The sequence below is a fragment of the Paroedura picta genome, chromosome 17 (assembly GCF_049243985.1).
Source record: "Paroedura picta isolate Pp20150507F chromosome 17, Ppicta_v3.0, whole genome shotgun sequence".
Lineage (NCBI taxonomy): Eukaryota > Metazoa > Chordata > Lepidosauria > Squamata > Gekkonidae > Paroedura > Paroedura picta.
The window spans coordinates 18,715,808-18,736,795 of record NC_135385.1 but is presented as its reverse complement, the minus strand read 5'-3'; the positions used below and the strand labels follow the sequence as shown (position 1 = coordinate 18,736,795).

General features: G+C 48.6%; 2 protein-coding genes across 3 annotated transcripts in view; both read right to left on the bottom strand.

Annotated features, from left to right (window-relative positions):
- IFT140 (intraflagellar transport 140) overlaps positions 1-11,765 on the bottom strand; it is a 61,767-nt gene extending 50,002 nt beyond the window's left edge. The window contains exons 1-11 of one of the 2 annotated variants that reach the window (XM_077316808.1): positions 11,600-11,765; positions 11,215-11,280; positions 10,395-10,552; positions 9,476-9,697; positions 8,609-8,730; positions 7,411-7,553; positions 4,957-5,132; positions 4,210-4,301; positions 2,642-2,748; positions 2,179-2,327; positions 1,251-1,454 (exon numbers count right to left, since the gene is read on the bottom strand). In XM_077316808.1, coding sequence (XP_077172923.1) covers positions 1,251-1,454; positions 2,179-2,327; positions 2,642-2,748; positions 4,210-4,301; positions 4,957-5,132; positions 7,411-7,553; positions 8,609-8,730; positions 9,476-9,697; positions 10,395-10,541 — 1,362 coding nt within the window. In that variant the 5' untranslated portion in view covers positions 10,542-10,552; positions 11,215-11,280; positions 11,600-11,765. The remainder of the gene's footprint in view (positions 1-1,250; positions 1,455-2,178; positions 2,328-2,641; positions 2,749-4,209; positions 4,302-4,956; positions 5,133-7,410; positions 7,554-8,608; positions 8,731-9,475; positions 9,698-10,394; positions 10,553-11,214; positions 11,281-11,599) is intronic. The other variant, XM_077316809.1, reaches the window with a different exon arrangement.
- A 1,515-nt stretch (positions 11,766-13,280) lies between these two features.
- Positions 13,281-20,887, bottom strand: RNPS1 (RNA binding protein with serine rich domain 1). The gene is made up of 8 exons (XM_077316118.1): positions 20,753-20,887; positions 18,553-18,732; positions 18,114-18,269; positions 17,068-17,259; positions 16,238-16,340; positions 15,750-15,903; positions 14,706-14,847; positions 13,281-14,151 (listed from the first exon to the last, which is right to left on the bottom strand). Exons 2-8 carry the CDS (start codon positions 18,621-18,623, stop codon positions 14,046-14,048), a joined length of 924 nt encoding a protein of 307 aa, XP_077172233.1. The 5' UTR covers positions 18,624-18,732; positions 20,753-20,887; the 3' UTR covers positions 13,281-14,045.
- Between the last annotated feature and the right edge of the window lie 101 nt (positions 20,888-20,988).

Sequence of the window (20,988 nt, the reverse complement as noted above, 5' to 3'; positions counted from 1 at the left end):
GGGGGGGCGGTTTCATAAATGGCAAGAATGTAGGATAAGGGGCTGGGGGGAAAGTTTAAGCAAGGAAAATAGAACAACAAAATCTCTAAGGCTTTGGAGGAAATATAATTTCCCACTTTCTCCTCCAGGATCCTTGAAACTTTCAGGGGATGAGCAGGCCGACGTGGTCCTCCCCCCAACCCAAACACCCCATAACTGCTCTCCACATTCTGTCCTTTCCAGAGCACATTTAGTTTTCTCCAGGGTTGACTCTTCTTGTTAATTTACAAGGTCTAATTTCTGCATACCAGGAAGCCTTCTAAATGGGCTGAAAACCTAAACTAGCTACTGTGTAACACAGTATAAGACCATGAAGAGGATGTGCTTAAACTGGGTTAATTTGGGAACAGAAGCCACAATGAAAGGCAAGTAACTTGGCTGCGACCAGCCTTTTCCAATCTTTTGGACGTGGAAGAGCGCCTGAAATAATTTTTCAGATTTCCAGGGGGCAGGAAGTGATGTCAGCTGGCCGGGTCCCCCGCCACACCCCGGAAGTGACATCACTATCCTCACCCTTAGCCCTCCTTTTGCTTCCTCCCCCCGCCTTTTACTCTTACTATGGCAGTTCTGCTTCTTGTAGGCCAGAAAGAAGAGTGGGAGCTGAGAAGACAGCCCAAACCGCCCCCCTCCATATCACACCACTTCAGAATTTCCACAGGCCCTTTCAGAAGTCCCGTGGGCATCCAGGTGGCCCCTGGTTTAGACTAACAAAGAAAGCAAGGAGGAAGGAGAGACTATTCTGTGTTTGTTTTCTAAGAAAAGGATGTTCTATGCAGACACCCCTGTCATTGCCCTGAATAGCAGCTGCCTAGCATCCAAGCAGGCCCAGCCAAAGTTCATCTTCCCCCAACTGACGTACAAAATTCATGCTCATCTGGAGAGGGACGAAATGGAGAGGAGGCACAGAGGACCCAGAGCATGGGAGGGCCTTTCTACAGCCCCTGGCCATCAATGGGCCCTCTCCCTCTTGTGCAAAGGAGCAGCTAGCTCTGGGGTAGTCAAACTGCAGCCCTCCAGATGTCCATGGACTACAATTCCCAGGAGCCCCTGCCAGCATTCGCTGGCAGGGGCTCGTGGGAATTGTAGCCCATGGACATCTGGAGGGCCGCAGTTTGACTACCCCTGAGCTAGAGGGTCTTGGACGCTCCGCCCCAACGCCCTACATTGAGCCAAGCCGCGGGACCGCCCTCGACAGCCACGGTGGGAGTTACCTTGGTGGCAAAAGCGCCATTCACGTGCATGTCGATGCGGAGGTTGTGGGTGGTGGCCGTGCCGAAGAAGGTGACGTTGAACAGGTTGGGCGACACCTGCACCACCGCCACCTGCTGGTGGAAGTGGGCGGACATGGCCTGCTCGCTGAGGATCATCACGCAGCTGGTGGTGTTGACCGCCAGCAGGTTCTTCTTGGAGCCCCACTGCGGGAGAAGGGAAGACAGCGGTCGGTCGCCGTCACAGAGGGAGACCTTCCTCTCAAGCCACGCATCAACAAGACACTGTTTTCAAGAGGCAACAGAACAAAGCTGGGCAGAAGAGCTCAGAGTCTTCTGAATCTGATAAGAAGATGTTTAGGGACGCAGAAATCCCCCCATTCTGGGCCTTTCCCGGGTCTTACAAAAAGACGACAGCTCAGTGTTAATGACGCACTATGAGCTGAGGAGGATTTCTTCCTTCTTTTAAGCCAGTGGTTTTCAGCCTGGGGGTCGGGACCGCTTTGGGGGTCAAATGACCCTTTCACAGGGGTCACAGCAGGGTTAGCAGCTTGGCTGGGGGGGGGGTGAGCATCTACACAACAGCATTGCGGGGTAGATCGAGAGTGTTCGTCTGTTTGGAGCAGCGGAAAAGCGCAAGATCGGCACGGTGGGACAAGAGGCAGAACCGAACTGAGAAACCCTGAGGAAAAAAACCAATTTATATACAATCATGAACAATGGATCTTCACGCCATTGGTCAGTTTTGGTTTAATTTCTGCAAAAGAACCCTTGCAAAATTTTATGGCTGGGGGTCACCACAACGTGAGGAACTGGATTAAAGGGTCGCGGCATTAGGAAGGTTGAGAACCACTGTTTTAAGCAGTAAAACATGAGCTTCGCTGGAGGCAGATGGTCAGCCTCCCCAAAAGACAAAAAAGGAATGCTTCACCTTGATTTGAGTGATGTTCCCCTCGAGTTCCGTCGGGGCCTGAAGCTTCCACCTCTCTGTGCCTTCAGACGGCCATGAGCCGTGACCAGAGGCAGGCACCCTCCTCCACATCGCCACTCTCCCTTTATTGGTGCCAGCAGCCAGGAGACCTGTCAGAGGTACCACATACTTCAGATGGAGCCACGGCGATCGCCTGACGACATTCACGTAAACACCAATTCTGGTTTGATATTCCCCTGTGGCAGGACTGAGAAAGGGAGGGCAGGGTCCTGCACTGGAGCAGCGGCAAGCAGCTGGGATCCAACTAGCTTTTCCAGCACTAAAAAAAGGGTCACTCAGGGATTCCTCTCATCATGACCCACAGCTGATCTTTGTGACGAACAAAACACACGTTGGATAAAACGTCTCCTGCATGGCGTGCTGGCTCTCCGAGGGAGGCCAACGCAGTTCAGAGCTTCCTCACCTTTAGTGTTGCAATAGGACACGCAGCTGATGTACTCTCCGATTTCAAATCCAAGCTGCACGTCTAAAGGCAGCACGTAGTTCTCGCCGAGCTCCAGGTCCCACAACCTGGAGGGGAAGAAAAGACAAGGGCGGGTTGATCTTCCTGCACGTCTGGCTTCCAACGTTAATAAAGTGAGTTACTAGGGAGGAGGACGGAGCCTGATTTCAGCCCTTCTCCTCCCCGCTTCCCTCAGAGGTAAAGTCCTACCTCTCTCTCTCTCTAATAACAATCATCCAGGGCAGTCAAGAGTTATGAGCTGAGTGCAAGTCTGCACAAAAGCATCCAAGCCTTACTGCCGAGAAGCAGACTTACTGACATTCAGTAAGGGCATTTGCAGCAGGTGGGACAAGGGAGGCTTAGCCTCACTGGAGATGGTGGGTTCAAATCCTGGCTCTTCACAAATGTAAAACCCAAAAGAGAACGAAAACCCAACCTTAACCAAATCAGGAACTCAAAGGGTGAGCGATAAAACAATATACAATTTATACAAATATTTCTTAAAGTGCACCAACATTCGGTTAAAAACAAAGTTAAAAAATATATAAAAGCGATATAGATCCAACTGCACACGAAAAGACCAAACGTGTTTCGACCCTGCTGGGTCTTCCTCAGTGGTCAATAATATTTAATAATGCCCTCTTATCTAAAACCAATTATGAAGTCTAGCTGGCTGGTGTAGCCCAACAAATACCGGCATAGTGTTTCTTTTTTTGGACTCCACCTTCTAAGATGTGTAATATCTAGGAACACCACTCTCAGATATTGCTTTACTCTGCACAGAGAGTTCATGTCATGTGTGTCACAAAAAAGCTGTTTTCTTCACAAATGTAACACAGTATCCTTGGCCTAGCTCAACCCTGGGGTTTCTTGACGGCCCTGGAAGGGTTTCCCGGAGAGGTGGGAGCAAATTAATTTTTTATATATTTTAAATTTGCTAAACATTTGTGGGGAGATATGACCACATATGGTCACGTCGACCCACCCACCTCTCCCAAAATGGCCAATGATGGGCCTGCAGGGGGTGGGAAGGCGAGGGGCCCTGGATGGGTGGGTACACAGCTACGATTCCCAATTGTATTCTGCACAATCGCACAATTTCTGGGGTTTCTCAGAGCCTGAAGGTGGTTTCAGGGGTTTCTCAACGGTAAAAAAGTTGAGAGAGGCTGGTCTAGTACCTTGTTTCATAACCTACTGCGTGGATACAAGTGTGTTTGAGGGGTGGGGAGAAAAACATAAAAGAATTGATCGTTTTCAAGTGTTCAAAGCATTCGGCATCTATCAGTTCAACAGAACAGCCCTGTGAGGCGAGTTGGGTCTCTTATTATCCCCATTTACCAGTGTGAAGAGAAGGCCAAGAGAACAGGGGCTTGACTAAGGCGAGCTGATATGCTGGTGGTTAAAGGCTAAAGGTATAAAAGACTGATGATTTCTCTCCTAGAGAAACATTCTGATGTTCCTCATAACTATGACGGAGATTTATCTGAGGCATCCGTGTCTTCTACTGTGTGCTCAGCAGTTTCTCTCACCTAAGGACCGGTTCGCCCGTGGCTGTGATAAGGAGGCCTTGGTCGATCAAAATTATGTCTGCAGGGTGGCCGATCTTCCCGGTCAGTTTCACCTGTGAACAAGAGGGACCCAAATCAATGAGCCACGCTGAAGAAAACAGAAGGACTGGCCGGGTACGCACCGGCAGCAAAACGTTTGGGTCGGGAAAAGGAGTTGCCATTGTGTGCTTTCTTTGAAAGCATAAAGGCTCTTTTGCTTGCAAGGGGGAACTGTGAAGTTTTTAATCAGGTTCTCCTCATAACAGCTCCCTCCGAGTAGGTCCCTCATTATCCCCACTGCCCAAAAGGGGAATTAAGGCTGAAAATGGGCCCAGGGTGATGCTCCTACACACAGAGACACCAGGAGCATGGGATTCTTCATTCATTCCACCACCAGCAACAGCTTTGCACTGGCCAAAAGGATTCATACAGGAAGTTGACCCTGGCAATTAAGTGACTGGGGAAAGATCCGGTTGCTCTGAATCAGGCTTTCCCTGGGGTTTCTTGACGACCCTGCAAGGGTTTCCTAAATGGGTGGGTGTTAATTAAGATATCTTAAATTTGTTGAATGTTTATTGGACGATTCAACCCTATGCTTAGCAGATATTCCAGATACTCGCTCGTGTCCCATCTAAAATCCTCAACACCGGCCAGACAGTCTGCAGGCGGCCTTTGTTTAGGGCAAGCCTGTCAAAATCCCCACAATCAAGCCCCCTTCATCCAGCCTACCTTCATGAGCTCCTCAGCATCCCCCTCAGGACCCATTTTGTGGAGGGATAAGAGGAGGGCATCTGTTATGACGACCAGAACGTCCTTTTTCTCCATGAACAGCAGCTTTTGGACCGAACTCTCTGCAGTCAGCACGTGGCTCGTTTTCCCTCTGTCGTTCACGTAATGCACAGTGCCTGCAAGAAAGCCGAGACTGCTGTAGATGGGTCTGCTATAGGATAGATTGCTCATAAAATACCGCTGCAGATAAAAAAAACCAGCTAATTGTTAAAAAATAACATCTGGGTACAAAAAAAGTCATCAGTCTTTTTTGGATCAGACTGAGCTGGATCCAGATTAAATTGGGCATTGGCAGAAGGGGATCTTTCCATCTTTCATAGAATCATAGAGTTGGAAGGGACCTCCTGGGTCATCTAGTCCAACCCCCTGCGCTATGCAGGACATTCACAAAGTAGAAGAAAAAAGCTTAAAGCTACAAGACTACCTTGCAAACACTGCTGTTCACTTGTATGATTTAAGCTACTGCATGCCCAGAAGAGTACATACTTCCACTGAAAATTCTCACCGCTGCAGAAAATTAGTCAGTGAGCTATTTATCGTACAATAAGGAGTAAGGTTCCAAAATTTAAAGCCTTCTTACGCCTCAAGATATCAGAACGCCGGAATAAAGTCAAAGAGCCACACATCCATGTGTTTTAGCAGAACTAACACATTCCCTCACGTTGCCTACACAGCATTAGAACTTATTATATTCCTATGTGGACACATTAGTAGTTTACTGGAGCAAACTAGGAGTAAACTAGGAGTAAAACAAGGTCTCCAATTATACCTGGACGATAAGGAAGCCCTTATTCTCAAGCGGCTTCTAGGAAGATGGTGTGAGGAGCTTTTAAAAGGTAGCCGTCTCACTACACTGTGCGGGATTTAGCATTAAACTTTGGAGCTTGGTGGAACAAGGTATATGACCCAGGGTTTAAAAAACTAGTCCACGGTGCTGACATAATCCTGATGCTAGAGAACTGAATTAAACTGAAGAGGGAGCTTTTTAGAGAGTACCGTCTGCTAATGAGGGGGGCCCCAGCTGCAAAGTCGTATACGGGGGGCTGAAGAATCATGGGGCTGAATCAATGCGAGTGGGAAATTCTAGGTGAATGGAACATAATTGTAACAAAGGTATAATTGATCCCTGCAGAACCATCCTGCGTAGTTCTGTTGAAAGCGACAAGGGGCCAAGAGCTGCTTTTCACAGTTCTCAACTAATCAAACTTCCACTTGAGTATTTCAGCATCAAGTGCCGGATAGCGTTATGAGAGACCACCCAGCGTTTCAAGGCTCTGGGGGAAATGGCCATTTAAGCGGACATATAGAGAAAAACCTCTGCTACTCAGCAACACAAAGGCGAACCTGAAACGCTGGGGAGAGCTGTGCTAACAGGGAAGAGAAAAACGGATTTCGAGAGTCCGGAGACGGAAGGCAGCAAAGAATGAGTACGTTATTTAAAAGGGAGCACTCCAGAGCTGCTTTGAAACTAGTCTGACATCCTTTGGAACATACTTGACATGGCAAAGCGGGAGAGCAAACTGTCGTCTCTGGAGATGTCAAAGAGAGTTCTCCCCCCCCCGATCTTACTGTTCAAGAAGCAGACATTCGTAGCCACAAATCCAGCCCCAAATTCTCTCTGAAGGAAACAGGATTATGGTGACCAATGTCCCGATGTGAGTTTAGGCAATTTCTGACGTCTAGCGAGCAAGCCAAATTACGAGTGTGGGATTACTGCCCTGCAAGTTACTTCCCCCCCAAAAAAAACAAGTCCCAGGGGCAAAAAAAAGGTACAGCAAAACAGATCCACATTCCAATTGAAAGAAAATCTTTTTGAATTCACTTGCTCTGTAAAAAAGACACCTGTCTACACCAATACACATACAACGAAAAGAAGAGAGTATCTGAGGACAGATTGCTTCCAGCTATTTAGATACACTTTCCATCTTTCTACCAGGCATTTGCCTGAGACCAACCACAGATCCCCCCCTCAGACATCCCCTCCATGGCCTGAACCAGTCTGACCTCTCTGAGGGCCTTAGCTAAGTTTCCGTTCCTGTTACACTGTTGTTGTTTGGGATCACGGAGGTTGTGTTGTTTAGAACCCCTGCTGGATTGTTGTTGTTGCATTTGGCTATGTTGTATGATGATTTGTTCCATGTATTCCGCCCACCCCCCGGTGATGTTGTATGTAAACCGCCCTCTGAGCCTTATGGAAGGGCTATATGGAAATCAAATGAATGAATGAATGAATGAATGAATGAATGAATGAATGAATGAACGAACGAACGAACGAACGAACGTCAGGACTACACACAGAGAAAAGGAACCTCCTCAGAAGACAAAGACTGAGACAGTCCCGACAAGAAGCGACACTTCCTCAAAACGCTGGGTTTTTTTTCGGTTTGTCCTTACCATCTGCCACGCCGATGAAGAAGGACAGCCCTTCCTGGGGCCCCATTTTCAGAGGCACGCCTGCTCCAGCCTTCCTCCAGTTAAACATGTCCAAGGCTTTCTCATCACCACTCACGGCGGCCTTGGCCAGCTGTACCAGATCCCTGCAGGCAAAAGATAAGGAGATTCTTTGGACCTTCCCTTCTTAGCCTCACTTCCCATCTAGGAAAAAAGGGACAGGGACTTCCCAATGGCATAGGCAATCACCAGGAGATCTCCCTTCCCATCTACAGTCGATTTAAAATCCGTTATTACCAGTGCTGAACCCGGTTCTCTCTCTCACCCTTTCTCTCTCTCTCTCTCTCATACACACACACTGACTGTCCCCAGACATCATCAGCAACTGAGAGGAGAAATCATTTTTAGCAAAGCCAACAAAACTTGCATGTTAGTGACTATTGGTCCCCTGTAAGAGTATTTGGTGGCCTCCTCAATATCCAGCCAAAGACAGAGAATTGTGCTCAAGGAGCTAGGATGGCATCAATAATTGCAAAAGTCACCTGCACCTGAGCATGGAGGAGGTGTGCCAAAAAGAACAGGGCTAGCAATGGGAATGCAAAGGGGAGAACAGAGAGATTCATAGCAGGATGGGATGGGAGGCCTGGGTGGGCGGAACGGACAATTCCAAGTTGCAATCCAAGGGGAAGAAAAAGTGTGGGACTACCAGGGAGGTGCCTTCAAGGGCTGGCTCCTTTGCTGCTGGTACGAGCAAAAGAGATTTCTGTTATAAGCGGGACAATTCCAATTCGCAGTAAAAAAGGGAAGAAAAAGTGTGGGAATACAACATAGCGGGTGGCTTGACACGTTTTTTGGGGGGATAAACTATATTGGTCTGCTGCTGCACACATCTTATAAAGCAGCTTTTGGCCCACGGAAGCTAAATCCTTTCTAAGCTGCCAATATAGTCGAGTCTGCTGCACATTAATGGAGGAAGGGCAAATAAGGATTATAGACACACAGATTAGAAACCATTCAAAGGAGACTCAACTCATCCTATGGGAAATGTAAGGCAGGGGTAGTCAACCTGTGGTCCTCCAGATGTCCATGAACATCTGGAGGACCACAGGTTGACTACCCCTGATGTAAGGAAGATGTGGTTTTTGTTTTTTAAGCACAGGATTTCTGCCCGGCGGAATCCCGAGCAAAGCGGCTGACTTACTCGCCAGGGGGCGGCGGCCGAAAGATGCAGGAAGTGAGATGGTTTCCGTACTCATGCTGCAGCAGAGGAGGGCCCTGAACCCGGCCCCGCTGGTCCATCCTCCACAACACGAGGCCGCCAAGCTATAAAAGACGCAAGAGGAATGAACCGGTCCCAAGTGCAGACGCACACGCGTGATGGTTATCAACAGCCTTTTGCAGCCACGTTCTCCAAGGCAACAGCTGCACTTCTCTTCGGCCTGCAGCTTGTTGCGTTCACAAGCAATTTTGGGTGTCCTGCGGTTGAGCGCTTAGACTCAACGTGAGAATGTAACGTGGAGCCTGGGAGAAACTCGTAAAACGCTGTTTTTGCCAGAACATGTTCTGTGCTGGTGATGAAACCCTTCGGACAGACGGGACCAAGGATGAATACTCTACCACAGGGGTAGTCAAGTCAACCTGTGGTCCTCCAGATGTCCATGGACTACAATTCCCATGAGCCCCTGCCAGCAAGCGCTGGCAGGGGGCTCATGGGAATTGTAGTCCATGGACATCTGGAGGACCACAGGTTGACTACCCCTGCTCTACCAGACATCCCAAGACTAGACTTCTAGCTAAAAGTGACTTTTCTACATTTTTCCCACCGCTGGTACAAGCAAAGAGATTTCTGTTCTAAGCAGGGCAATCCCCCGGGACACACACCACAGCCTCTGGAGCACAGAAAAATGATCACAGGTAGCAAGTGGCTTTTGATAGCGCCTCCTGCTTGTACAACACTCCAAACAACTAAGCTCTGCAAACCGTTTTGGAACTTCATGCAGGTGCGTGCTTAGGATACACCTAATGACATTAGATTCCGAAGCAAAGTGAGCCAGGTGTGGCGGCTTACCCTGTCCCCGGAAATGAGGCGGGCGCCGTTGGTGCTCCAGTGCAGGACTGTGATTTCGGCGCGGTGGTAGGAGGGGACTGGGTGGTGTTCCTTGTCTTGCTTGTTCAACACCACCACTTCCCCCGCCTCCCAGCCCAAGGCCAGGATCAGCTTGCATGGGTGCCAGCGGAGACACGTGGCCCGGAAATTCCTCTCTGTGCACACATCGGGCAGGTGCTCCCCCTGCAAAAAAAGAGTCCGTTTTCTCGACACGGTTCTCCTTGCTAGTTTTAAACACGATTCTAGAGAGCTTACAAGGCTTAGGAAAAAGACCTAATTTGTGTCATTGCTGTTGGTTAATTTTTCCACTGCTTGTATTGGCCATTTGTATCTAACAGAGCCTAGTGCAGTAGTTAAAGTATCAGACTAGGATCTGGGGGGACTCAAGTTCACGGTAGCTGACTGGGTAATCTCAGGCCTATCCCTCTCTCTCAATCTAGCCTACTTCACAGGATTGTTGCAAGGAGAAAATAGAGGCCTGAAGGATGTGGTGAGGCAGACCCCCTTGGGGGAGAAAAGTGGGGTAGAAATGAAGCGGATAAATATTTTTGATACTGCTTTTTTACAATTTTGCAGCTTGCTGCTGGGCAGCCTGCAGGTATGCAGGCCAGGCAGCCAAAGACAGAAATATTTTAATAAATAAAAACTTTCCTCTTGTCCTGTGCAATACATTGAATTTCTGCTGTCTATTAAAAACGTTTTATATATACTACAGAGAAATCACGTGATCCAGAATTAAGCTTTATTTGCCTTAAAGGTGCCACTGGACTCAAAGTTTGCTCTGTCCCTTTACACCAACCTGATAACCCACCTGAACATATGAAACAAGACTTAAATGAAAATGTCCATCTCTTTACAAATAACAGGGCTTTAAACTGACCTGTTCTTGAAAGACATCCACACTTCCGCCAGAGTTAGAACTGAGGGATGCAACTGCCAGAAATGGATGCAGGTCATGCCAGGATATATGTGAAGGGGGCCCACAGGAACTAGGCGCTTCCGTTCGATGGTCAACATACATAGCCATAGCAGGAGTTGCTAGATTTGCAAAGACAAAAAAGTTGCAGCAAATTAAGCACCAAAAAGACAAATAAGTGGATTCAAAATCAAACCAAGCCTGAATTCTCCCTGGATGCTAAAATGACCAAACTGAGGTTATCATACTTTGGTCACATTATGAGAAGACAAGAGTTTCCGGGAAAGATAATCATGCTAGGAAAAGACAGAAGGGAAAGAGGAAGATCCAGAAAAAACACCGTAGATTTCTTGTAAATGAAGTCCAATCAAGAAGCGAAATCAAATGGCAAATTGTAGTGGCTTCTCAAAAGTTTTATTATCAACTGTGGTCCTCGTTATTCAGTATAGCAACAGTAAACTGACCAATGTACCAGCAACCAAAACGGGGTCCCAGGCGTAAAAAATTCTTTCTCAATATCGGTGAGATGCTCTTGGACATGGCATGCATCATGTTCACATTCCATCTGGGATATGCAGCAAATATTACTTACTTGTCAATGTTAACCACTTGTATACTTGTTGTTACCTGCCCTATCCAGCTGGGTTACAAAAATAAAGTCATCTGCCTCTCTCTCGTCTGCTACATGCCATTAAAGCTCCTTCTCCATATCAGTGAGAAGCACTTGAACATTACACGCAACATGTTAATATTCAATCTGGAGCATGTTTCAATTATTACTTACTTGTCAATGTTAACCACTTGTATACTTCTTCTTGTTACCTGCCCTGAGCCAGCTGGGAATGGCGGGCTACAAAAATAAGGTTATTATTATTATTCTCTCTCTGTCTGCAACAGGCCATTAATATTCTTTCCCAAAACTGGTGAAATGCACTTGAAGGTTACACCCACTACGTTCATAGTCAATTTAGAATAGGTGGCAAATTGCAGCTAATTAGTGTGTTCCCCTCCCCCCACCCCACCCCCGTCCATTTCTCCCCTTATTACCGTATTTGGGCACCCCCCCAACCTCTTCTCCCTTGTTCGAGACACCCCCCCTTTCTCCCAAAAACTCAATTTGAAGAAGCCAAACACACAAAACGCCCCCCCCTCCCCCCATCCCGCCTCGCCTCAGCCAGGTGAAACGGAGGCCTCAAGGCGGCCAAAGGCTTCGCGTTACCCGTGGCAACGCGGGCCGACCCCGGCCGAAGAGAGCCGAAGGGCGGCCCGAAGAGTCACGGACGTTCCCGACCGCGGAGAGAAGCGCGCGGAAATTGCCGAACCCTCTTCAAGGCTGTATGGTCCGCCCGTCATCAGGGCCCGCCCATTCTCCCCAGCCAATCAGAATCCAGTTCTACCGCCGCGCGACTGAATCGGCTCGGAGGAAGGGCAGCGGCGGCGAGACGGGTCGCGGCGAATCAGGGAGCCCGTCGCCGGAAGCCGTGACCCTCACCCGGAAGTTAAGATTTACTACTCCTGTCTTGTGTCGTACTGAGGGGTGGCCAAACTGTGGCTCTCCAGAAGGCTATGGATTACAATTCCCATGAGCCCCTGCCAGCATGTTGCTGGCAGGGGCTCATGGGAATTGTAGTCCAGACATCTGGAGAGCCCGAGATGTTCACAGCCTTGTTTCTGTTGCTGTCTCTCCCCTGCGACCATCATATCTCGTTTATTTTGTTTACATCCTATGTATCCCATCTTTCTTCCCAATAAGGAAACACGGGCTTACATCTTCTCCATTTTATTCTCTCAACAATCCTGTGAAGTGGATCAGGCAGTGTGTTAATGGCGAATGCTAGCAGGGGCTCATGGGAATTGTAGTCCATAGGCATACGGAGGGCCGCAGTTTGACTACCCCTGGTCTAGAGGTCATGGTGCTGGGACCAGAATCGGATTCAAATCCTTCCTTGCCTGAACCTCTCACCTTGGGCCAACTCACTGTCCAGCCTACTGGACATGGTTGTTGGTCTGAAGCAGCAGCACAAAGTTTGAGTCCAGCAGCACCTTTTAAGACCAACAAATAAAACTTGGCTGGCCTTAAAAGGTGCCACTGGACTCAAAATGTTGCTTTTGCAGGTCTGTTGAGAGGATAAATGAAGAGCAGGAGAACCATGTCCGCTACACTTGAGCTCCTTGGTGCATGGGCAAGTGAAAGAGCTTACATACAGATTGCAGCACGACTCTGAATGAGCACAAGGACTGCGAGTTTAGAGAATTTATTCTTCAAAAACCCTATAAAATTACTTTTATTCAGGGACAAGTTCCATTGTCCACTGGGACAGTGTCAGGAATGCCTTTTCTTCTGCCATATATTTTGTATTTGCTCACACTCTGTTGTCTACGTTATCCACCTATGATGCTTGGTTTGATTCATTTATTACCTTCCCATTGGTTCCCCTTCCTGGCCTAACACCAGCCTCCCCCCCCCCTTATATCAGCAGACAGTTCTGTGTCCTGTTTTCTATCTAGCTGTTGGTTGTGTCTTCTGTGTTCTCCTCCCAATATTGGATCCCGGGGGAGAGGGCAACAGGGAAGATGTTATAAACCTGGTTCTGTCTTTGAACGCCAGTCCTGGCAACGGATCTCTTTCGGTTTGCTGAAATGGCCATTAAAATCACTCTTTGCATCCAGCCAAGATTCGTTATTGAGGCAATCTCTACAAACTTCAGACAGAAAGATCCACAACCAAGCAGAGTGAGAGCTTAAAGTACACAGGATCCCATTGGACAGTCAATGCTGCACCTTCCTCTCATTCCTTCTCGAGGAACCCCAAACAGCCAGGGTAACAGGTCAAAACACCAGATATGAATGTTCTTCGAAACCATGGTTTTATTCCATCTGGTCATTCTACACGTACATACAAACACAAGACTACAAGATACCACTAAAGTCATACAAAAATCAAATTTTATAGTCATGACTGTACAAGCAGGCTGCAAATCTCTTGTCTTTCCCAATAAGAACATTTCGACTTCCCCCTCCCTCCAACTTGGGTCTTGCCAACCTGTTTCATATTTCCTCAAACAAAAACCAAAACAGAACACAGAATTTACATCAGCATTGAAAAGAACCCAGTGTGAAATATGGACCAAAACCACTTGGCTAAGGAAAGGAACCTTGCAAGTGAACTAGTTCTCAAAGGATTGGTTCAAATGCACAACCTTCTGCATTTAGTACAGGGGGACCACAATCTGCCATGCCCCTGGACAGAATCTTGGATATATTTCACCGCATTAAGAACAACAGATCTTGGCACCCAACATCCCCCATTAGGAGGAAATGACTGAACTATCATTGTCAGCAGTTCCTGAGCCTCTGGGTAAATTTTAAGCAGTAGCTCTGTGGAATTCAGGTGGACAGGCTTCCTGTCTAAAGGGCAACGTACCCTGAGAACCTCCCCCTCCTTCTGGCTCCCAATCAGTCTCCCCATCGCTAGTTTTCAAGCTTCTCTTGGTTCCATTCCCCACTCTGTTCTTTCAAAAATGGATAATTTTAATCGATATAGGATTTGAGCTTGGTTTTTTGTTGGTTTTGTTGTTTTTTTTAAAAAGCAGCAACTAGAAGCTGCCAGGTGTTTTATCGGGATGAGTTGGAACTGGAGCGACTGCGGTGACGCCTCCGACCGGGAGACCTAGATCTTGACCTCCTGCGGACAGGGGACCTGCGCCGGGGAGACCTGGACCTGCAGGGGAAACAAGAGGTTGAGAAGAGCATCATTTCATTAAGGATGCCTTTCGATCATTTACACCGATCTAGTGCCTTTTGATAAAGGGAGGACCCAAAATAATTTACAGATACATTTTGGGGGGTGGAGGAACTTCCCTTGTCTCTACCCCATCCCCATAATGTCCCAAATGAACAACACTTGACACAGATCTTTCTATTGTCCAGATACTAACCAGCATCACTGACTTCGATCAAAGCAACACGAGGAAGGGCTGCTAGGGTTAGCTCGGCACACCAGGGCTTGGGACAACAGATTTCCTGCTCTGCCACGCAAGTTAGCTGGGTGACCTTAATCCAGCCGCATTCTCTCTGTTTAACTTACCTTGCATGGTAGTTTGTGGCAGACAGGAGAATGATGTGATGTGCTGCTCTGGGTCCCCATGAGAGAGGGATGAAAAATCTGCCACCAGCTGCAAGTCCCCCCCATCCCCAAGTTCCATTGCTGATTCAGCCTTGGGCTCACGACCACCTACAGCCCTGCTCGGCTCACACAGCCCCTGAAAAACCTACCTTCTTCTCATGCGTGGTGGTGACCGACGCCACATGGGCGGGGGCGGCAGCATCCTCCTGGGAGGGGAGAAGCGCCTGGGGGGTAGCCTCGGCCGAGGAGCCAAGACGCCCGTGGCTGTGATCTCCTGACCGTCAATCTGCCCTGTTAAACATCACGGAGTCATATTCTGTTAGCATGAGAAGTCCAGAGACAGCACTTTCTTAAAGGACAATATCATACAACTTTTATGAAGGAAGAGGATATAACAAAAATAGAACTCGGGAGAAACTGCAGCTCCTCATATATAATATTATTATTATACTTTGATGATTTATCGCCCGCCATTCCCAGTGGCTCATGCCGGGTTTCGTCAGTCTGAATAAAACCCCGTTAAAACCCCAGACCTCAAAACATCACAGTCTGAGGAAGAGAAGAACGGCAGGAAAAAAAACTACAAAAACCTATGCCTCCTCCCAATACCAACTCATAAGGGACGTGGGAAGAGGGGGCAGATGAAACCACAGCCGCCATACGCACACTATCCTGGAGGGGGGCCAAACAGATCGTTCGTCGTGCCGGCCTCACCCATAGACCTGATGGAAGAGCTCTGTTTTGCTGGTCCTGCGGAACGCCGAAAGCTCCCGCAGGGCCCGCAGCTCCTCTGGGTGCTCAGATCAAGGGTAGTTATTGAGGAGGGAGGGAAGCAAAGGAAGAAGGTCTGGAGGGGTAAGAATCCATCTGTTCAACAATAAAGTCTGTTGGCTATTCTGGGACAGGCATTATTTTTAATGAAAAATGATGACTAGCAACTTGACCCAAGCTTTTCAGTCATGGCTAACTATAATCTATTCCCAGTGTCTCTCTGAAAATACAATGGAGTATTGTCCACAGCAGGCTAGCTTTTCCCAGTTCAACCGATCCACAATCAAACTAATGAACACCCTTCCCCTCCTCCAACCAGGGTGGTCTCCAAGAATTCCAAAATCTTTCGGAAGCACCGAGACCACATTTTAAATATCTACATGAGCTGGCGCTTGAGCGACCGCATGGCTGCCGACACCCACCGCCGTCCATGTGCTTCAGGGCCTTCTCGGCATCGTCCGAATTCTCAAATTCGACGTACGCATAGCCCTTGGAGAGGTGCGGGTTGAGCCTGTCGACTGGCATGTCGATCATTTTAATCTTGCCGTACGTGGAAAATATTTCCATGATGTGATCCTGCGAAGAGGACAAATTCTCCTTAATTCTCCTTAACGGCCACAGTGATACATCACACGCATTTACCTGGATCTGAACCCTAGCCAAATCTACCTATAACCATCAGTCCAAGCTTACCTTCCTGGATTGCGGCAACTTTACTTGGATATACTAGCATTTCATGTGAATTCATTTGCTCTACAACTATTTTTAAGGGGTTTTAGGGGACTGGAGTGGTTTTTGTTTTATTGTAAGGAGTACAGCGGTATATAAATTCAAAAATATAAATAAAGTCTCAGTTCATATCTTAGATTGCCACTGTCTTCCTTGAGGTCTGAAAGAAGCAGATTGTCACCTTGGTAACGTTTCTGGTGAGCCTCCCCACGTGCACTTTGGTAGGTTTTGGCGATGGGCTCCTTCTCTTCCGCTCCTTTTCATCTCTCTTGGGTGGCTTTGACCTAGAATCATAGAGTCAGAAGGGACCTCATGGGCCATCTAGTCCAACCCCCTGCACCAGGCAGGACACTCACATCCCAATTGCTCATCTACTGTCACCTGCCACCCCTTTGCCTGGTTAAAAATATTTTTAAGATAGTCCCAATTAGAAACAACAATAAATTAAGAACACATGCATAAAACCAAACGGGCAACTAAACTGTGGATAATGGTCAAGGCAGCACATTACAAAAGGAGGCCAGCTTTAATGCTTGGTAACGATCGGTAAATTTAAGAATTTAAAACAGAAGCTAATTGCAGCCATAGCTAATGATGTCACAAATACGCACAGCAAGGGGACAGCCTTCCTGGAGACCAAAGATACCAAGCAAGAATCGGACCAAACACAAATTACGTGGGCCAAGAGCCATGGAGGGTGTAAGCCAACCTCTCAGAACAACGGTTTTTCCATTAAGAAACCCCTGAAACATTCCTCAGGCTTTGAGAAATCCCAGAAGTGGTTTGATCTTGAAGAATACGGTTGGGAAACTTAGCTGTGGACATGCCCACCAGAGGCCATAGGCAGGTCAACATGACCATATACAGCCGTATCACCCCATAAATGTTTAACAAATACATTAAAAATGAATTAACTACAACCCATTTGGGAAACGCTTCCAGGACTATCACAAAACCACGGGGGAGAAAGGCCGCTTCGCACAAACTAACCAGCGGATTGTTCAAACTCACTTGGAACGGGAGCGTCTCCTGTTGTCGTGCCGACGTCGAGACGGACTCGGGGAGCCCGAGGAGCTGCTGGAGCTGGAACTTCGTGAGGTGCTGGAGCTCCCGGAGCGGCTCGACGCTGAAGAGGAACTGGAGCCACTGCTGGAGCCGGTGCTAGAGCTTGACCCGGAACTGGATGTGGAGCTAGAGCGGGATCTGGCAGGGGGGAAAGGTGTCAAAGCAGATCTCACCAAGAAACTTGAAGAAGAAGAGTTGGTTCTTCTATGCCGCTTTTCTCTACCCGAAGGAGGCTCAAAGCGGCTTACAGTCGCCTTCCCATTCCTCCCCCCACAACAGACACCCTGTGAGGTGGGTGAGGCTGAGAGAGCCCTGATATTACTGAAGAAGAAGAAGAGTTGGTTCTTATATGCCACTTTTCTCTACCCAAAGGAGGCTCAAAGCGGCTTACAGTCACCTTCCCTTTCCTCTCCCCATGACAGACACCCTGTGGGGTGGGTGAGGCTGAGAGAGCCCTGATATTACTGCTCGGTCAGAGCAGCTTTATCAGTGCCATGGAGAGCCCAAGGTCACCCAGCTGGCTGCATGTGGGGGAATGCAGAATCGAACCCGGCTCGCCAGATTAGAAGTCCACACTCCTAACTACTACACCAAGCTGGCAAGCACAAACTTGGAAACCTCTATGACCAAAGAGAACTTCTAATGGGGGTCTGCGCTTCGGACAGTCTCCTGTTTGCTTCACCCTCCCAAATTCAGAGCAAGTACTCCGAGGGACATGCAGGCAGGGGCAAGCCCCGTGCAAATTCCGATCTGGAAAGAGGAACCGGAGACAAAAGGCTGCCTGCATTTTTCGCCCCCTTCACTCCCATAACAATGAGGTTATGGGACCGCTCGTGAACGGGGCAGGATGGATCCAGCCGTTCTCCCCCAGCCCCCACTTGTCCTCAATGCCTGAAAATCCAGGATACGTGCCACCCCCCAATACCAAAGCTCTTGGAAGCTGGCTCCTTCCTAACCCCCCTGAATTCCCACCAGCCTTCCTTGCGACTTACCGGGTGCTGGTGCTGCCACTGGAAGCGCTTCGCCTCTTCCGGGTCTTGTCTCGCCCACGGTCCTTTTCGCCGGATTCCTTGGTGGCTGGCTTGTCCTTGGACCTGTCCTTGGATTTCTCTTCGGTCCGGTCTTTACGCTTGCTGGGCGAGGGGGCCCTGTAAAGAACGGATGTTCAGACACTCAGCATCTGACTTCCCTTGTCAACCTATAGCAAAAGACGCCCATCCCTACCGGGTCGGAAGGTTTGGCAGAAATTTCCCAGCATTTCCACTATGCTGCAGCTTCACAAGAGAAAGCCAGCAGTAGGAGGGGCATTGAGGTTATGAAAAGGGAGGGGAAATACATCTGTTAATTCCTCATGCTTGCAGGGAGAGCCCTAGGAGACTGTACAGCCTCCCCCCCCCCTCAAAAGGCTTTGAGAAAACAGACAATCATTACCTAGTGCTGGACTTTTTATTGTTTTCTTTGATGCCTAGCAAATTCTTCTTTTTCATTCCTGACAGCTCCATCTCCCCTCCCGAGTCCAAAAAGCGACACACCTCTCAGCCCTCTTACGTCTAACTCCTCGAGTTTGAGAAACGATCCCCAAATCGCGTGAAATAAACTCCAAAGAGCAGCCTGGCGACAAGATAAAAGGATTTAGAGACAATTAACAGACAGGCAGGCAGAAGAAACCTGCATCTCGAGGAAAGGCATAAAGGCACAAACAATTGAGACATCTGTGCGCGTGCGCATGCACGCACACAAAAAACACTCTTTCCTTTCCCACATCTTTGACGTTTCCTTTCATAGTTCTGCTGGCCTTTTTAGCAGGAGCTGAGGGACCAGATTTCAGCACACTGTTGCAGTCAGAAAGATTACAAGCAAGTCAAGAGTACAGCCTAATGATCCCTATTCTCTCTCACACACAATTTTGTTATGTAGCAAAGTTGCATCTTTGGGAACTTAAAGAGGATACGACCCCCCCTACTTAACAAGATTAGAGAGGTGAGGTCCCCAGATTTCTAAAAAAAATATCCTGGGGTTGGACACTGAGTTGGTTACTTAAACGGAAGCCACAATCAAGCCACATGGGATACGTGTGCAACGGGCTCATAATGGGCATACAAAGACAGAACCTGAGCCTTTCCTTTGCCTTCCAAGTCACAAGCCAGAAGCCCTGTCAACAGTAACTGTACTAACATTATAATAAAAGCAGAGTCCAGTAGCACCTTTAAGACCAACAAAGATCTATTCAAGGCGGGAGCTTTCGAGGGCAAGCGCTCTCAAAAGCTCACGCCTTGAATAAATCTTTGTCGGTCTTAAAGATGCTACGGAACTCCGATTTTATTGTGCTACTTCAGACCAGCACGGCTACCCATTGGAATCTGTACTAACATTAGCACAGCAGAGTAAGAGATTTCTTGCAATGGGTAAGAGTTTGAGCTACAAGACTGCATCTCCCCACTTCAAGCTTCGACGCTGAGATGAGCTCACGGGTGGCCTTAGAGAAGCCCCCTCCCCACTGGCAATGCACAGGTCACAATCCTGCACTGCCTCAAGCTGTGGCAAGGATGACCCCATTGCATACCTCCACTACTCTGTACCACCTTTCATTTCTACAAATTGTAGTGCATATATGACTGGTGTGTGTAAATGTACGCGTTTTCTACCTTTTTTCAGCTGAACATTGGTTCCTGAAAGGACTCACTCTAATTTAAAAATACCAATCGACATAAAATGTTTGGGGAAGCTGTGAGTCTATCATCTGAACTTGTTCATAGTCAGATTCAAGTGGCCAGCCATGTTGGTCTGAAGCCAACAAAACAAAATCAGAGTCCACTGGCAACCTTTAAGCCCAACAAATATTTATTCAAGGTGTGAGCTTTCGAGGGCAAGCACTCTTCCTCAAGCTCACACCTTGAATAAATCTTTGTTGGTCTTAGCCACTGGACTCTGATTTTGTTCTGTTGTCCTTTATAGCCAAACATCTTTTGTTTATACTTGCATTTTAAACTGACAATACGCTTGGAGAAGCATCAATTCAGCATAGCAATGGTTAGCATGTAATCGTGCTTATTTCCCCAAGTTTCTTTTGTTATACTCATACTTTACACTGGAGTAAGCCACTTCAACATTGTCCTTTTAAAATATGCAATGCTAAGCATCAATAACCCAGCCGACCTGGAACCTTATTCCTTGCACAAAATTAAGGGCGTCCCTGGACGCAAGCTTTGCATCGGCCCTAGAATAGCCGACCCTAAAAGGCCAAAACCAACCCAGGATACCCTTTGACGTAATCAGGGCGACACGTGGGGCGTCCCTGCAAAGAAAAGCGGGGGGGGCGCTGCTTTGACACCCCCATTTCATCAGCAGGACCCCTATAATAGGGAGGAGTGAGCGCCCCCATTTCCTTGACTGCAGCCTTCTCCTATAACTAGGCAAGGGGGCGGGACCAAGGGATGCTCTCCTGTCAATCACGCGCACAAACACAGGCCTCCCCCCGCCGCCGCCCCACTCCCGAGCCGCCCCCAGCCCGCCCCATATGCGGCTCCTCGGCTGCACGGACTTCCCCTCCCCACGGCCCGCCGGCCCCACGGGGCGCCGCGGCCCGCCCGCGCCCGGATGGCGGCGGATTCCCGCCTCTCCCTCCACTCACATCCTCCGCCGCCGTCCCTCACGCCCCGTCGCGTTCGTTGTGACGCCGGCGGCCTCAGGGCGCCAAGAGCGCGTCCGACGGCGCGTTCTGATGGCGTCACGCTTTGGCTGCGCCGGCGGCCGGGCGAGCGCGCGCGCAAACGCGCACAGCGTTTAAAGGGGACGGAGCAGCCGCCTGTGCGCGAGTCGCGTGCAAGTTATGGAGAACGTGCAGTTATATTGTTATGATATTAATAA